Consider the following 16,875-nt stretch of genomic DNA (forward strand, 5'->3'; position numbering starts at 1 on the left):
AGACATCTGCTTATTCTGAAGGAATTGGTGAGATATTTATGTGTTCTCTAGAAGCTTAATTCTTTCTCTGTGGTGGCCTTGGTTTGATCTTTACATAATGTGGCACCTCTTTCAGGGACCTGTTTCTGTTTTTAGAAGTATCTGTTAGTGCGCAGTTTAACATCTAAACGTTTGGTAGCAGAGTGGAGTCCATTCATAGTCTACCCAAGAAGTCCAAATAAAGCACATGTGCTGGATAAACCAAACCTCTCTCTTGTAGGGATAACTCCTCCTGAGATGCACAAAATGTGCCTGCCACATCCTGTTGATGAACTGGTGGTTCGGGACCTGCCTAGCCAAAATATAAACAGCAGGACTAAAAATAAGGTGAAAATCAGAAGAAAAGAATGTGTTGTGGGATCCTCCTCCCCCATTTCATTCACTAAAATAAAAGTAGATTAATTCCATGCCTGTTGGACCTATTGCTGCTATGTCTGCCTCTTCTAATCAGTGTTTGTAAACTTCATCGTGTAGCACTGTAGGATTCCAGCTGGCAGAGTTTGCAGTGACAGTATGGTGTTTTTGTCAAATTGCATCCAAGTGTAGAAGGAAGAAACAGGAAGATGATGAATATGAAATTTGTGGTGAACATGCCGATTTCAGAACTCTTCAAAGGGATATGTGAACTGCAACTTCTCCGTCTGAAATCGGTGTCTGAAGTCACTGTTGGCCGACAGCAAACACTCTCAGGATAAGGGTGAAATGTGTGTCTTGCAGGCACAAGAGGCTGCTCGTTTGAGTACCCTGTGGAAAAATGATGGTGATGTAAAACAAGGAATTTCTTAGTGCTGAACAAAATGGCTTAGGGGGAATTTTGATAAACGCGTATATTTTATGTCATCTTCGTAGCTTGCATTAAATGGTTAGCAGGGCATACCAATCAGTCTGTCCAGGTGCAAAGTAAAACTGAGTGACCTGGTGGTATTGGCTCTGAAACATTTCTGTGTCTCCAGAGCTTATTTGCAAGAGCACTTTTTGGCACTATTGGATAATCTTGACTTTGGCCTGCTTATTTTTCAGATAAGTACCTAAATTGCAAGCCTTTTCAGAAAAAAAAAAATCAAGAAATAAACTATTTGAGAACATATTTACTGCAGTCTCAGCCTGTTCCAGTCTTTTCTTTTCAGATGGTCACGACATTACAGCTAGATCAGCCCATCTGCAAATTCTCAGTGAGTACCAGTTTTGCCAGAGCACTTTGACAATAACTGCAGTCTGCTCTGGCAGAAGAGAGAGGCATTTGTTTCCTGCTCCAGTCTTTAGTATGTCTGTCCTCTGTGGTGTCCAGTGCTGAAGCCAGCTTGGAAATCCTAAAAATGGGTATGGGGATGATCAAAGATGAAAAGGAAATGTCACTGAAGAGACAGGCATTAGTCTACCTGAGGTGATCATCTTGTCCTGGTTTTGCTGATGGTTTTGGGCCTGAGAACTGGCCCTGGAGCAACAAAGAAGCATCAAATCAATGTGGCTGTGTATGAAGCACCCCAATCTCCTCCCCACTTGTCTTCTTCTCATGTAAAATCACAGAATATCCTGAGTTGAGAGCATCACCAAAGTCCAGCTCCTGGCCCTGCACAGGACACCCCAAGAATCCTACCCTGTGCCTGAGAGTGTTGTCCAAATGCTTCTTGAGCTCTATCAGGTCTGGGGCTGTGCCCACTGCCCTTAGCAGCCTGTTCCAGTGCCCAGAAACCCTCTGGGTTAAGAACCTTTTCCTGAGATCCAACTCAAACCTCCCTTGACACAACTTCAGGCCATTCCCTCGGATCCTGTCCCTGGTCCCCAGAGAGCAGAGATCAGTGCCTGCCCCTCCTCTTCCCCTCCCAAGTTGCAACTGCAGTGAGGCCTCTCCTCAGTCTTTTCAAGGCTGAACAACCCCAGCTGCTCCTCATATGGCTTCCCCTCCAGACCCTTCACCATCCTCATAGCCCTCCTTTGGATGCTCCCTAATAGCTTAATATCCTTCTTACGTTGTGGTGCCTTTTTCCTCAAGGTCATCTGGTGTATGTTTTTATTGTTTGCTTTGTAATTGTCTGTTTCTAGCCTCAGAATTTGAAGTGGTCCGTGTGGTACCTGACCCTTGGTTAATGAATCACCAGCAGTATGTCCAGCATCCCCCTTCCTAGTTTATTTGCTCCAATATTTTTATCCTGGCACAACATTCCCAGTATCTTAATGATTTTTCTTTGCAGTGCCTTGTCAAATGCTGCACTAAGATATACAGCTGTATTATGTCTACTGAGTTCTCTTCAGCTACTTGGTATGGTTTATTAAAAGCTCAGAAAGAGAAAGAAGAGATTGGGTTAGTCAATAGCAGTTTCAGTTCAGTTTATCAGCCCACGCCAGCAATTACGCCTGCTTCACTAATTGTCGGGACATGCCTTTTCTTTTTCCCTAGTTCCTTTCTCTCAAATTGAATTTGTGTTCTAATTTTCTACACCCAGTACAATGTATGTTTTTCAGTTCAGCAGCAAATGGAAGGAGTTGCAATTAAGTGAAAGAGCTGGCACACGGTAAGAAGTGCAAGCTGCAACTGGGAAATTTTTCTCCTGTTCCAAATTAGTTTGATTACAGAAATTCAGCCTTTTGAAATATGTTTCTGTGCCCTGTCCAGAGTAAAACAGTGGAGCAGTGATGTTCACTGGAACTACAGTGATGGCTGTGTGAGATAAAGTTCCAAATTGTAGTACATTAATGCAAACAGCTTGTAATACAGTGGATACATAGAGTGTTTTATGGCCTGACATGGAGACTTTCTTATTGGAAAGTATTGCTGCTATTACTTAGCAAAAAAAAACCCCAAACCTCAATTACCTCGTTTGACAGGGTAATTTAGACAGTGGCAGTGAAGTTAATTCTGTTAATGACTTTCAATTAAACTTGGTTTTAATATATATATAAAATTGGAAGGAATAGAATGAATTTGATTTATGTGATACAGCTATTTTTTTTAGATAAATACAGGAATTCCTGGCTAATTCACTTTGTGGATTGTATACACACTCTGCTAAAAGTCAGCAATTTTGGGTCTAACCACAAGATTTCTTGAAAATTCCTCATAAATTGTGTCTGGTTTATTATCTGTAGCCCCTTTGGTTTATATATATCTTTGTGCTATAAAAATTTGTTCTTTGGCTGATGCATCTGTCAGTGTTACGTTGGTTCAAGAGTAATTTTCGAGTTGATGTAGTGCCTACCACATGTGTGTCCTGTCAATAGCAATAAAGCCAGCTGTGATCTAAATGTGGATGAGGAGGGAGGTCCTCTGAAGAAAATGCAGGATCATGTAGTGGGGACTCTTCAAGCCTTCAATAGCAGTTGAAGGGTTTTGTGTTGCCATCACAACTGCTCAGATAGGGCCCTCTGGAGTTAACGAGATGTGTCTTTGCAGCCTTGAGCTGTTTGGCTTTCAGTACAGACCTCATGGTCCTGGTGGGCTCCTGGTTGATATTTTTAGACGTTTTCCCCTTGCATGGAGCACCAGACACACTCTGTAAGTTTGCCTGTCTACTGTTAACTCCTCTTTTTGTCCCAGATCTGTTTATTCAAGTGCCTTATGCCAGTGCACCTTGCTGCTGAATTTCCTTATGTTAACTGTATTTGTGAAGGCAGATGAGTAAGACTCTGATTATGTAATTATTAAGTATTCATTAATTAAAATTGACAGTCATAGTTAGGATATTTGTTGGGGTAAACCTCACATGGTCTTAAACTTAATTAAAAGACGGTGTTGGGGGGCATGTGAGTATTTGTATTTTGTGTGTATATATTTGAGATGTAGGATTTCCTCTTATGTACTTTTCTTTTTTTTTTAAATGCTGGTGTGTGCTTTAAGTGACACAAATCAAAGCACTTCCCTGTGCCATGTGCTCTGGGATGGCCCTGCTTGAGAAGGGAGGGGGGACCAGATGACCCACTGTGGTCCCTTTCAGTCTGACCCATTCTGTGATCCTGTGATCTTGTGCTTTACAACTTCCATATCTTGATCTCGAGTGCAGCTCTGTGAGAAATGTCTCAGTAGCATAACTGCCTGTTTTTACCAGGAGAATGAAATGCATACACTGAAAGGTTTGAGGGTAGTATACATTTTTAGAAGTGGTTTAAAACAATATCCTAATATCTGTCATGGTTCCTTGCTGCTCAGGCTCTCCTGAAGGATGTGTTTTGTCTGCAGAGGGATTCACTCTAGACTTTGGTGAGAGATTTCAGTGGAGCATAGGTCAGAATCTGATCAAGTTGCAATAAAGATAAGCTTGACTATCACTTTGAATCTGCCTGGGTTTCCTGACTTCACGAACCATTCCTATGCATCACAAGAAGGAAAGCAGCTGGAATTAATGGTTGTTTCTGAGAACACGTTTGTGTGTTGATCTTGCCCAATAAAGGAAAACAAATCAGTAGCACAGTTGAGTTTACATACCTGAATCTTTATTTTGGATTCTGCACAGAATTCACTGTGTTGACTTTTTAAGGTCTGTCTGGGTGGTTTTGATTCACTTGTTAAGTGTGTGTTAACCTTCTTGGTTTTTTTAGTATTTACTGCTACTTTGCTCTAACTCGTCAGTCTGTTACCATCTGTTGGCACAAAGGACAGGACATGCCTGGCTTGGATGGTTCATATTTGAATATTAAATGGAAACAGAGCAATCCTTTCTCTATAAAAGTTTTACTTACAAAGTGAATATCTTGCTACAAAGCAGAAGAAGCACAAAGTGTTACAACACAAGGCTGCATTTATTTTGGGGAGAGTGAGATGCATGACAGTCAAATCCTCCTTTCAAAGGTGGAATCTCAAAAACTTTCTTCTCCCGGTTAGCAGAATCTTGTTCCTTCTTAGACAGTGCCCTTTTCTTGTCAAACTGCTTTTCCCTTGGAGATAAACCTACCTTTTAGACATGCAAACAAACTATATAGCAAGATTTTCACTTGTGGGACATTTGTAACTCAGATCTGGATGTGAAGTTCTGATTATGCAAACGAGAAAGAAGGTACCTTGTGTTCACAGCAAAAGAATTTATATGAAAGACTGGCTACACTTGATTTCCAGCTTCAGCCTCTGATACCTCCCATGGATTTGTGATCTACTTTGTGGACTCATCTGAGAAAATTGGTTTTGATGTGTTCTGGTATGGAGAAGCTAACATTTCCTTTCATTAAGAACTTTGAAGGAACGAGAAGAGTTTGGATGGAGGTCTAGGATTTATTCCATGAAATAGAGATAGCAACCTGTGAACATGTATCAGGACCATAAATACTATGGAAGAAACATGTATATAGTTTACACAGTCTGGTTTAATATAACCTTTTCTTTTCCTTTTCTTACATTGCCTTTTTTTCCACCCTCTGCCTTTTACTCATTCCAGATTTTTCCTCTAACCTAAGCTGCAGTACTGCTTTGTGGTTTTAGTTTCAAGCCCTAAAATGAAAATGCCACTGGAGGCACAAAGCCAGTGCCCAGAGAGGGCAAGATGTACTGGCCATGCTGCAGAATAGAGAGGTGGTTTTAATTGAATTTCAGTCTTGCAGAACTAGGTCATTGTTCTCTAAGGTTGCCTAAATTAAATACAAATTAAAACATTCCAGTTAAATCAATCCACTGGTCAATTAATAGCAAAGGACTTATCTTTAATGTCAAAGCTGGCATAGTTAATAGTGTAAACATACCCTACCACTGGGTTTTATCCCTAGAACCAGAACTTTAAGGGTGGCGAGCAGGTGATGATATTTTGTGTGATTTTTACAGGTGGAAATCTACAATGGGTAAAGCTGAGCGTTTTTTGTATGTCGTTGTATGGTTGATGATGGAGTGACCCAGGCTGGAAGGGACCTCCTGGAGTCCCAGTCCAGCCTCTGGCTCAAGGATTGGGCAGCACTAAGCTCAGCCCAGGCTGCTCAGGGCTTTGTCCTCGTGGGTCTTGGAAACCTCCAAGGACAGTAATTCCATAGCATCTCTCTCAGCCCCCTCTAAACCTCTTTTCTCTAAATATGTACAGATAACGCAGTGGCAGCTGGGATTTTTGTTTGATTCTAATGTTTAGTACCCAGGAAAACAATAAAAGTTCAGTTCAGAAATTCATGGAATATCAGTGACAGTTTTTCTCACCCACTTAGGAGACATAAAATACTTACTGTTTTTTTTTCTAAAAAAATCCCAAACACCTTTCCCCCCTTTTACACCTCCCTAAACTTCATCCAAGCAAGGAAAAAGAATTTCCGGAGTACTATAAAGTGTGTGATACTGTTGAAAATTTACCTTTTTACCCCTGCAGGAGCGTAGTAAAGCTGCCATACAAATGTTAAACAGAAGCAGTTCAATAATAGCTTTTCACATTTCTCAGAGTAAATAAAATTATTAAATGGAAATTTATATTAATATTTACCCAGAGGCAGAGCTCATCTTTGAAGTTAATAGTTTTCTGTCTCAAGTGGTGTTAACAATCAGATACCAAATAGTATTAGGAGGCACAAATGAGTACTTTTATTTGTCTCCAGACCATTGGTACCTAACGTAGATTACACAAATATAAACATAAAGCTTAGCAATCATTAAAACTGGGTTTGAGATGTTGCACTTGCTTCAAAATCTCCCTGATCATTTCTCTATTGCTTAGGTACTGGCTTATTTCAGTGTTTGTGTATCGAAATGTTTTCTGGAAGGAAGAGAAGCTGTGAATTTTAAACGAAGCTCTAATTAGTGTGGTTAAACAGTGGCAAAGTCCAAGGAGTTGCCTTATTAGAGGTGAACCCTAAATGAGATCCCACTGTTTAGGTAACTTGCCCAACTTAAACCATTTTCTGTCTGTCTGGGTCATTCTGTTGTTCTTCTAGTAAAACAACTGGTATCACTTGTGAAATTTAGATCCTGAAGGGGACCCATTTCTCGGCTTTTTATTTGTGGCTTAGGTTTAAATTCTTCTGTGCTCTTGGGAAAACTAGTTGGTCCCGTTTTCCAAAAAGAGCCGACACCTTCAGAGGTTGTCCACGTATTTTGAAGCCTCTTCTTTTCTTTCACGTTGATTTTTCCTTTGAACATTTGCTAGTTTGGAGATGTGCATTCAGATAAATTCTCTAGACCAGGTGCCTGCCCAGGTGATGCACTTTCTCTTTACGAGGCTGGGGTAGCACTGTCTGCCCTGTGGGAAGAACTGGATGATGTTTTTATCCCTTTCCTTTGATTATTTGTGATGAAGAGCTCAGCCCAGCTTCATCTCGTACGTAATGTTGGCATGTGTGCTTCGTGCTGCCTGTTTCTCCTAATGCATTCTGCTCTGGTGTGTGCATTTTGATTTAATCTTCCAAATATTTTTCTGAAACGTGTCATTCACATCTGCCAGCCATGCCTTGCAAATACAGGACTCCTCCAGTTTTGATGGTTAGTGATTTAATTTTAGAAGTTTTAACAGTTCTGCCTCCTTTGCTTGAAGATACTTAAAAATTACATTAAATTTGCCTGTTTTCCTCTGAGATTTCAGCTGCAGTAAATGTCACTGTATGATGTGATATAGGCAACTTTAATTTGCGTCTTAAGAAGAACAGTGTTTGACACGTACTTAGACTGGAGGCTGAGAGATTTGGGGTGAACTTAGTCATCTTTTTCCTTTGAAGAGCTCTTATCATCCTTACCCAAACTGGTGATGGCTTTAGATTTGCCCAAGATTTGCAGTTCTGTGGGCTAATGAGGCTTACACAGGATGACAGCAGAGGGAGAGCGTGGAAACCTGGAATTGTTCTCGGCTGGAGGGCCTGTAGGAGACCAGATCATCCGAATCAGGGGGTGGTGGTGGTGTAGGTGATGTGCATCCCTGGCAGCTGGAGCCCTTGGACACTTGCAGAGTGTCTGATGTCACCCACATTTCTAAAACCAGAGGCAGGAATATCCCTACGGGACACTTGGTGTAGGGAGCAGGGGAAGTAGCACGGGTATGGACTATTTCAAGCTGGTATAGAGAAACAATAAATTAGATGTTATTGTGCATTTCTTAGTCAGCTCAGTCCTGACACTGATCAGATATGCTCTGAAGGCACTTCTGCCGTAAGCAAAATAGGGAAAATCCAAGTGGGGCGAATTTTTATTTACACAGAAGTACAAGGAACGACATATGTGGGTACATGAGCAAGAAACTTAATGTATATTGACTTCAACCCTGTTTTGAATTTCTACTTTCTAGTAATTTCCCAAAGAAAAAGTTGATTTTTTACTGGCTTATGACATTAGAAAAAAACGCTAGTATCCAACCAAAGGCATATTTTTTTGTGATATTTGTACTTTTGTGTGCAAATATGAGAGCCTAACTTTTTTTTAGGTATGGTTTATCTGATTCAGTACGTTTACTCTGATCAGTTTTATAAGTCTGTACATATGAAAACTCATGTATTTCTAATTAGGTAGTTAACTTAGAATTAAGATTTATTTGACCTCTGGTTTGAGTAGAAATTCGTAATTAATTGGAAAAAAACCCCAAACCTCAAAATGACTTCTTATAGTTAGCTCAGCCCAAGGAATTATAAGGAACTAAATTACATGCATTAAAAAGGTTCAACAAGGCATCTTTTGAACACAGCTCCCCTTGTAAGCAGGGAAAGTATTCATCATTCAGTACATCAGTATTGGTTTTTAATCATAGATTGAAGGAGAAGAAAACATTTCCTTATTCCCTATAAATGATCAGGCTGTTAAAATGAACTACACAAACCAAAATAAAGACAGAGTTTTCCCTGCAGCCCTGGAAGAGATGATTGCTGTCAAAAGCTGCTTTCAGCACCTCAGTATACCCTGTTTTCAGGCCTTCTTCTGGTGACAAAATTCCATGAGACTTTTCAATGGAGTCCTCCCTGGTAGCAAACATGACCTGGCTCAACATTTATTTATTTATTTATTCTACTACTTTATACTGAGCAGAGGCCTTAACATCTGCTGGTCTCCCTTCAAAGGTAGTACTAAATAGGGGGGTTAATTGTACGTTGTTTTTAAATAACATTTTGTGTATTTTAATCCGCTGTTTTGATATGAATCCTTATGAAAGGCAATGCTTTGGAGTAACTGTGGCTTATTTTGAGGGTTGAATCAGGTTTCCCAGTTAAGTGTGCTAGATTTCAGTCACATGTGTTTATTCAAAACAAAACTTCAGAGCAAATTAGAAACTGTGACAGAGTAAACTAAACACCAGTGATTGTTATGGAGACCTTTAAAGCTTTTTGGCCTTTTTTGCACCAGTGAGAAAAGTGAGAATATCAAGCTCCCTTGCAGAATTTCAGTTGTCTGTGGATTTTCATCAACTATTCAAAGCATTTTTGTTACTCTAGTACGAAGTGCACAGCTAAGCTAACCTGGCACCTGGCTGTCTGCAGGACAGGTGGCCTCACTTGTATTTTCCCTTCTGCTGGTTGAAGCAGATTCACTGGCCAAAACAAGCCAAAAATCCCTAATCCTACAGAAAAGCCTGTTTAGAAATCAAATGATAGCTAGCGCTGGTGGAGCCAATAAAGGAGGAGTGCTCTTTTTGGTGGCCATCATCTGGGACAGTGCTTACCTGTGATGTAGAACTGCCCTGCCTTCAGCAGTTGTGCCTGCTCTCCTTCCCTAAAGCCCTGAGTGAACCTGATTAGTTAGTAAATCACAGTGTATTCTGTGCTGTTAAGTGTTAAATAGTTGGAGAGACACGATTTGAAATGGATTAATTCACAGTTGTTGCCAAGATATTTGAAGGAAATAAGAACTACTTAGATCTCTTTGTTGCAGGGAGGGGAACTGAATATGGAGTGACAGTCTGGTTAGAGGTCATATTCTCATTTATTTCTTTGAAGAGCACGTGCAAACATCAAGGTTAAGGTCATTACAGTATTGTCATGTTCTCACCCCTTTAATTCCTGGGTCTTAAAAATAAAATCCACGAAGGTGAAACAAGAACCTGGGTGGGGAGTAGACGCTGGGGTTAATTTGAACTTGAACAGGTTGAGGCAACCCATCATTCTGTCATTATCATAAGATTAATTTGCTTTCTGCAGTGGAATGAGCAGAAACCTTTATTAAATTCTGCTATAAGAATTCTGTGTAGAGCTGCGTGGACTCTGAGCTGTGGAATGACAGAAGTGTAGCACCTGCAGGGAGAAGGAGTGACCTGTCGCAGCACGTACATCCTTCTTGTAGCCGCGCAGGGATTGGAATAAGGGGCTTATCACGGAGAAACTGCATGCACAGGGAAAGCCTGACGTCTGGCACATACGCCCAGAGATTTTTAATGTGTGTGAAGGGGTTGCCTTCGTGATGAAAAGGGAGAGTCGTGAGTCTCGGTGAAAAAAAAACGTGATCGAAAAAGCTTCGTTTCTTCACTCACCCCTCCCAGCAAATTGCCTGAAAGAGGATCATACACAGTGGTGCATCATTCCTTTTATCTGCTGGTATGACTCACTGAGCCATACATAGCAGCTTGTCTTTTGAGGAGATTTCTTACTCAGGGAAAGCTGGATGTGGAAACAAATATTCAGCGTCAGATTGTTAACGTCACTTTTGCATTAGAATTCTAATTAGAATTAGAATTTCGTGAGAGATAAAAATGGCTTGGCCAGCAATGCCTGTGTTAAGCAGGTATTATGAAGTCAAAAATCCTCATTAGTTTTCTCCCGATTCAGTGCCGTTATTTTTATAGTATTCACATATTTTTTGGGCAACAAGAATGTTTGTTGATTGCATTAGCAAGTTCTTGGATATTTTAATATTTGGATTGCTGGTAATGCAGGGTACCACGTGGCTTTTGCAACATGCTTTAGGCCTTTTTTTACTCTGTGTTTTTAAAATCTTTTTCCCTTTTCTGCCCAATCATGACCTAAATAAATTCTCTGGCATTTCTTTCTATTCATTTTTAGCTGTAGAGAAACTGATTGTGACATCCAAGTATGGGCTTGTAGCATTGATTCCCTTTAAAATTTAAGATCCTTTTGGAAAAATTGGCTTTCTGGAATATCCACAGCATCCTCCCTCTGTATTTTGCATTAATTCAGTACCTGAGAGGTATTTCCTTGCCAAGAAAGCCTCTCTTTAGGGTTTCAGTGATTGCTGCTGGACCAGCCTGTCCGTCCTTATCCCCACATGAACTCCACCCTGGGGATCCAGAGCTCTGTTTTTCTGGTGCTGTTGCCAGCGGCACTTTTGTTCCATGTTGGCTGCTGGAGTAAAGCACTTTGCTGTTTGTTTATGTTGCATGTTTGTTGACTCAGCTTTCAAGATTTTTAAGTATCCCACAGGAAACCGAGAGTGCTTCCTCGCGTTTTGTGACGCTGGTAACGTATTAATGAAGCTGTGTTGGTAAAAGAAATATCCCTGTGTTCTATTACAGGTTTTGGGATTTGAAGTTGATACGGTGAACTCTGTCCAGTTTTCGAACCACACAGGTAAAATTTTACAGATACTACTCCACAGTCACTCAGCTCTGCTCAACACGTGGCTCACCTCATCCCATGGCACTGGAGAGGAGATTGGCCTCACGTTTTCGCTCCCATTGTCACGATACACAACAGAAATGTGATTTTCTTGTTTTGGTTAAAGTCTCTCTGAAGACTGGATTTGGGAATGGGGCTTGATACGAGGTGGTGATGTCCTGCTTTACCGTTCAGAGTGTGAGTTTCTCTTTGTTAGGCAGTTATCTAATTAACTCAGGCAGTGAAATAACACAAATAAGGGCATTTCCACAGCCAGGCCTGTGAATGAGGGAGTCTTCAGAATGATTTTCTGTGCATTATGGCTCTATGACACTCATAATCACATTACCAACCCAAACATCAGAGAATACTGAGCTAGACTCAATGTTTCTTATCTTTAGGTGCCTACCCAAATGGCTAGCAAGTATCCTAAAATTACGTTTTTTAGGGAGGAAGAGTGTTAATACATTTGGGTGTATTTTTATTTTATTTTTTTTATATGATGCACTCACATAATACTTTCAGACTTACTGATACTCAATGTGCTAGAGAACTTTTATCTTTTGACAGAAAGCGGGAATTTATGTTTATTTTAGCAATACCTTTCACCCAGAAAGGAGCTCCAAGTGACTGGCTGTTTCTGGATCAAAAGAGACACATTTACTGTCTTGGTGGGGATGAGTTGTTTGAGGGGAGATCTGCTCTAGATAAAGAAATTCCACAGGTGTCTCAAGAAGCACATCCGACTTTAACATCTTGAAAAAGAGCAAAACTTGTTTCTGACCAAAAAAGCTCCCTCAAAAACTAAAAAACCCAAACAACCAAAAAACCCCCACAAATGTTGAGGTACTTTCCTAGTATCTCACAGGAATAGCTGTATTAATAAACTGCTCATTTTTGGAAAAGAGAGCAGACAAGGAAGCCTCTGTCTTCTTTCATTGTGTTGAGCTCCATGCAGCTTTCAATAGATTATAAGATGCCTCCCATGGAAGGCATTTAGTGTCAACCTGGGAAGAAGAAATTGTTTCAAAGGTAGCTTGAAAGCCATCTCTTCTTGTTAAAGAAAGGCACGAGAGAGGTAATAATTAAACAAGGGGGTGGGTGCCTTTCCCGGCTCAGTCAAAAAGTTGCTTATTTTGTTTGTGCCCTTTGGCAGAGTACAAAGGTTCTGTCCTGTTTTTCAGAGGTACTCAGGTGTGACTTCCGTTCCTTTAACGTGTTTAGTCTTGGAGTTTGGGATTTTCTGTTGTTTGGTTTTGGTAGCTGGGTAAAACTCTTGTAATCTTCCAGAAATTAAGCCGTTTTTTCATGTCAAATAACTTGTCTCTTAAAGGTGCGTGAGCACATACTGTTTGTTGGCTTTCAGTTTCAAGATTAAATCAGCTTTACAGGGCACTAAAAGAGCTTAGAAGAAGTTTTACTGACCATAAAATGAAGGTAGGAAAATTGCATTACCGACAGGATGAGCAGGTTCTTAAAACAGAAGAGAAAGACAATTTTTAACCTTTTTTTTATAGTATCACAGCTGGAGAAAGGTTACCAGTGTTTCATTTATGGTTTGGCAGACAGTGGAGACAGTAGAAGGGTAGTAGATAGAAGTGGATAGTAGAAGGGTCTTCCCCCCCAGAAGAAGACCTAAATGAACATCCCAAACCCAAAAATGTCTCTAAGGTCACAAGTCTGTAAACTGTAAACACCAGGAACTACTCCTGGTGTTTAGGAGTGACATTATTTCTGGTTTTTTTCCCTATAATCTTGATTGTCTTAGAAAATGTGTTTAAAAACATCCCAAAGGTTGCCACATGATCCCATGGCAAACTTTGGGAAGCAGAACTTGTGTCTGCAGAGGTGCTGCAATACAAAAGCATGGTGTGCTGGATGAATGGGTGAAGGTAACTTGATTTTCCTATAAAAACAAAATCTTACATGAGAACCCTTTCTGACATCGTGATTAAAGCTGAAGGACGAATTCCTCCTTCAAAATCTGGCTTTGAACTTTGGTTTCTGAAAGAGTGCCACATACCAGAGGAGCACAGGTAGAAAAGTGTGTAAGGTTTTGGACATATTGTTCTTTCTTTCTTTCTTTCTTTCCCTGTTTTTAAACTTGGTCCTGGCAGCAAAAGATAAAATGCAGAGAGAATTTATGACTAACAGACTTTCTTGGGTGAATCATTATTGCTCTTTTTTTGCCGTCTTTAAATAAGTAAGATACCACGGGCAACTTTCTGCTGACTCTTGCTCAGAAAATTCAGCTTTCTTTAGTCTCTGATAATCCTGAAATTTGGAAAATGTGCTTTAAATCAGTCCCCCTGGGAGAACAGTTTGTCATGTTGCTTCGTGAGGAACTTTTGTGATTAGAGTGACTCACACTTGAATGGCGTCATGCTTCATGTACAAATAAAAGAAGCTGTCATGCAGCCTACAAAGACTGTGCTTTTTATTGTATTTTACTGTACTATTTGTGGAAGCATCTCATTCTCTGGTGTGCAAAAATTAAAATCTAGAATTTTTATTGTTTTTAATTCTATTGTTGATATTTTGGGGTGCATTTTTAATTCCTCAGGGATTTTCATTTTTGTTTTGCAGTGGGAGATTACTGGCAAGCATATAATGTTCTTACTGTGCTATCCAAATCCTACCTTTGAAACTGCTCTGGAACAAAGAGCCCGGTTGTTGTTTTGTTTTTTTTTTTTTTCTGTTCCTTTTCATTTCCAAGCACTTTTGACTTCCACTCAGTGGGTGTGTAGTGGGTGGCTGGGTTGGCTGGCAGGTCTAATACGTGATAAATTATAATTATGTCTTGCTGTGATTCCTCACAGTCTGCCACCCATATGCAGTCACTCACACCTGTGTGTGCAGGGGCGAAAAGAAAAGATCTCCACTCATGCCTAACACTGGTAGTATTTTTACTCCCACACTGACCAGCTGTAAAAAAAAAAAAATCCAGTGGGGAATTTGGTACTGTGTTTCTGGTTTTGTTGAAGGCCTCCTGGTAGCTGAAGATTAGTCCTGCGTTTAGACCAGGCTGTCTGACGGAGTTCACGTGTGAATTTTGTGACGCTGCTGGAACCAGACTGCCTGTCCACCACGTGCCATGAACACTAGATCTTTCTTCCTTTTTCCCACGTGAAATACTTGGTTAGTGAAGCCACTTGGAATAGTTTTTTGCAGGGAGCACCACAGGAGGAACTCAAAACCTCAGAACAGAGTGTTCTGGGCTAGAAAACAAAGAAATCTTACACGCCTTGCTGTACTGAAATGGTAGCTTATTTTTTTTGGTTTGCTGTGTGTGTTGGTTGGGGGTTTTTTTTGTCCCTTCTGATATGCTTGGGACTTTTATTTTCTTTCTTCCTTGTTTTTGAAAGTAATTAAGAGGATTATAAACACATTCCAAAGGAGAAAAAAAGTACCAGTGGAGGAAGGCAAGACAAAAAAGTGTGTAAATTTATCTTGGGTGTAGTATTAGCTGCCTCTCTTGGTTGTGGTTTTGTTAATTTTTTTTTTTCTTTTTCATACAGATGAACCAAGATATTTCCCTGGAGATTGATGATTACATTTGTCTTTTTAGAGGGATAAGTGACATGAGTCATCATATTTTACTTGTTTTTCATTCCCTTATCTGCTAAAATCAAATAGATAATTGCAATAAAAGGTCATAAACAGATAAGCAGAAGGGGTATGAAGTTGTTTAAATGCTCATGCTCTTCTGTATGTTTAAAATTATTTACAAATCTGGGAGACTAATACAGTTAGTCTGAGCCAAGTGATCTTTTGGAGAGCTGGATCATGATTTGCAATGTTCTCTCTGTTTTCTCAGTCCAGCACTGAGGGGAATTATTTGGTGGTTTTGTAGCTAAAACAAGGAAGACTCAAGGAAAGACCCCTTTCAAGATAGTCCCTCCTCCTGGGACCCCAATTTATCCATCCTGCAGTTAGTGAAACACTTTTTGAACATGAGTTACTGGCTTTTTCTTCTGTCCCTCTACAGAAGCTGATTTTTGGTTGTATATTCCAGCAGGAGAGCACTATAAATGCAGGGTCACGGGGTTTGCACCTTGTTGATCATGTTACAATGAAATTACTCCGGGGGAAAGGGCTCAGGGTGATTTTCATTTTGCTGCCAATTTTGATTTTGTTTGTTTCTTCTTACTCCAGCATAATTCTATTCCTGATGAAGTCACATTCTCTGCAGATCCAGTGAAGGCATTCACCCTTTTTTTTTTTCTGTCTGAATAGCAGGGGCTTCCCTGAGAACTTCCCTAGGGTTTTGTTTTTCCTCTGGCTGTTGTGTGATTAGATTGTATTACACCTTACCAGGTAGTAAAAATGCTCCTTCTGTTTCCTTTGGGAGTCATTGCTACCGAGTTCAATCTCCCTGCCCCGTGTGGGTGAGTTACCAATTCCTGAGCTAAGCTGGGCTGCTGCCTTATATTGTGTTTCCATATTTATTTCCCCCCCTCAGTGGAGGGCTCAGTGTGACATGGACCCTGTGCTTTGAGCATTTAAGGCAGCTTGGTACAGACAGCTTGACACAGCCAGGTGAACTCTTAGTTAAATGGTGAATTTTAGGGGTGCCTCCTGAGAGTATCTAAATTGCCTGGGCAGTCTATCATATTTATATTTTATGGGCAAGTGTGAGACAAAAATCTGCACTTTTGCCAGCAGATCTTGCTTCTGGGTGAAAGGTGCACCCAGTTTTACTGATGGCCACAATGGAAGGGCTTCTGTTGTGTCCCTGTACCGGCTTTGCAGTGCTACAAGAGACTCAGTGAAGAAGAGAGGACAGATTGTTTCTCTCTGGCACTGCAGATGTGACAGAACAAACATCTGCATATGTGTTAATTAACCAGATACTGGGGTTAGGTGTAGTCAAGGGTTCCTCGTACACTCAGGGTGCATGAAGAACTAGAGGTGTGCTTCAGTGTTAGCTGTTGCGATTTTGAATATCACTGTCCTCTGCAGCAAAACCACAGCCCTGACACGTGGAAATCCCTCACTTTGTCCATTTTTTCCCAGAGACTTTGTGGAAGGCTTTTGCCTGGGACGGGGTGGTGGTGGCTGATGTGAGTCAGGCCCCCAGCCAGCTGGCAGCAAGTCGTGCTTGAGAGGCTTTGGCCTTTGTGAGCTGAGGAGAACAAAATGATCCATCTGCTCACCATACTGTGGGTGTATTTGCATTCATAAGAAGGAAAAACTGAAAAATGTGCTTAGACTAAGCTCCAGGCACCTTTTGGCAGTTACTCTAATAACACAGTTTAGAGCGATAATCAAAGCCAACAGTTTTTATCACAGAATTTCCTAACTGCAAGAGCAGAAGTTATCACACAGGGGTGGTGTGGAACAAGATACACCATTTCACATTTCACTTTTCTTAATACCAGTTAATAAAAAGATAATCTTTTTAACAACCTCTGGTTTTAT

General features: G+C 40.5%; 1 protein-coding gene across 1 annotated transcript in view; it reads left to right on the forward strand.

Annotated features, from left to right (window-relative positions):
* The window catches only part of PDXK (pyridoxal kinase), a 43,872-nt gene that overhangs the window by 8,372 nt on the left and 18,625 nt on the right, over nt 1-16,875 (forward strand). The window contains exon 2 of the mRNA XM_027878647.1: nt 11,373-11,427. Within this exon, the coding sequence (XP_027734448.1) occupies nt 11,373-11,427 (55 nt within the window). The remainder of the gene's footprint in view (nt 1-11,372; nt 11,428-16,875) is intronic.

This window comes from Empidonax traillii, unplaced genomic scaffold, assembly GCF_003031625.1.
Source record: "Empidonax traillii isolate 1590-97213 ecotype Southwest subspecies unplaced genomic scaffold, ASM303162v1 scaffold1:size7828297, whole genome shotgun sequence".
Taxonomy (NCBI): Eukaryota; Metazoa; Chordata; class Aves; order Passeriformes; family Tyrannidae; genus Empidonax; species Empidonax traillii.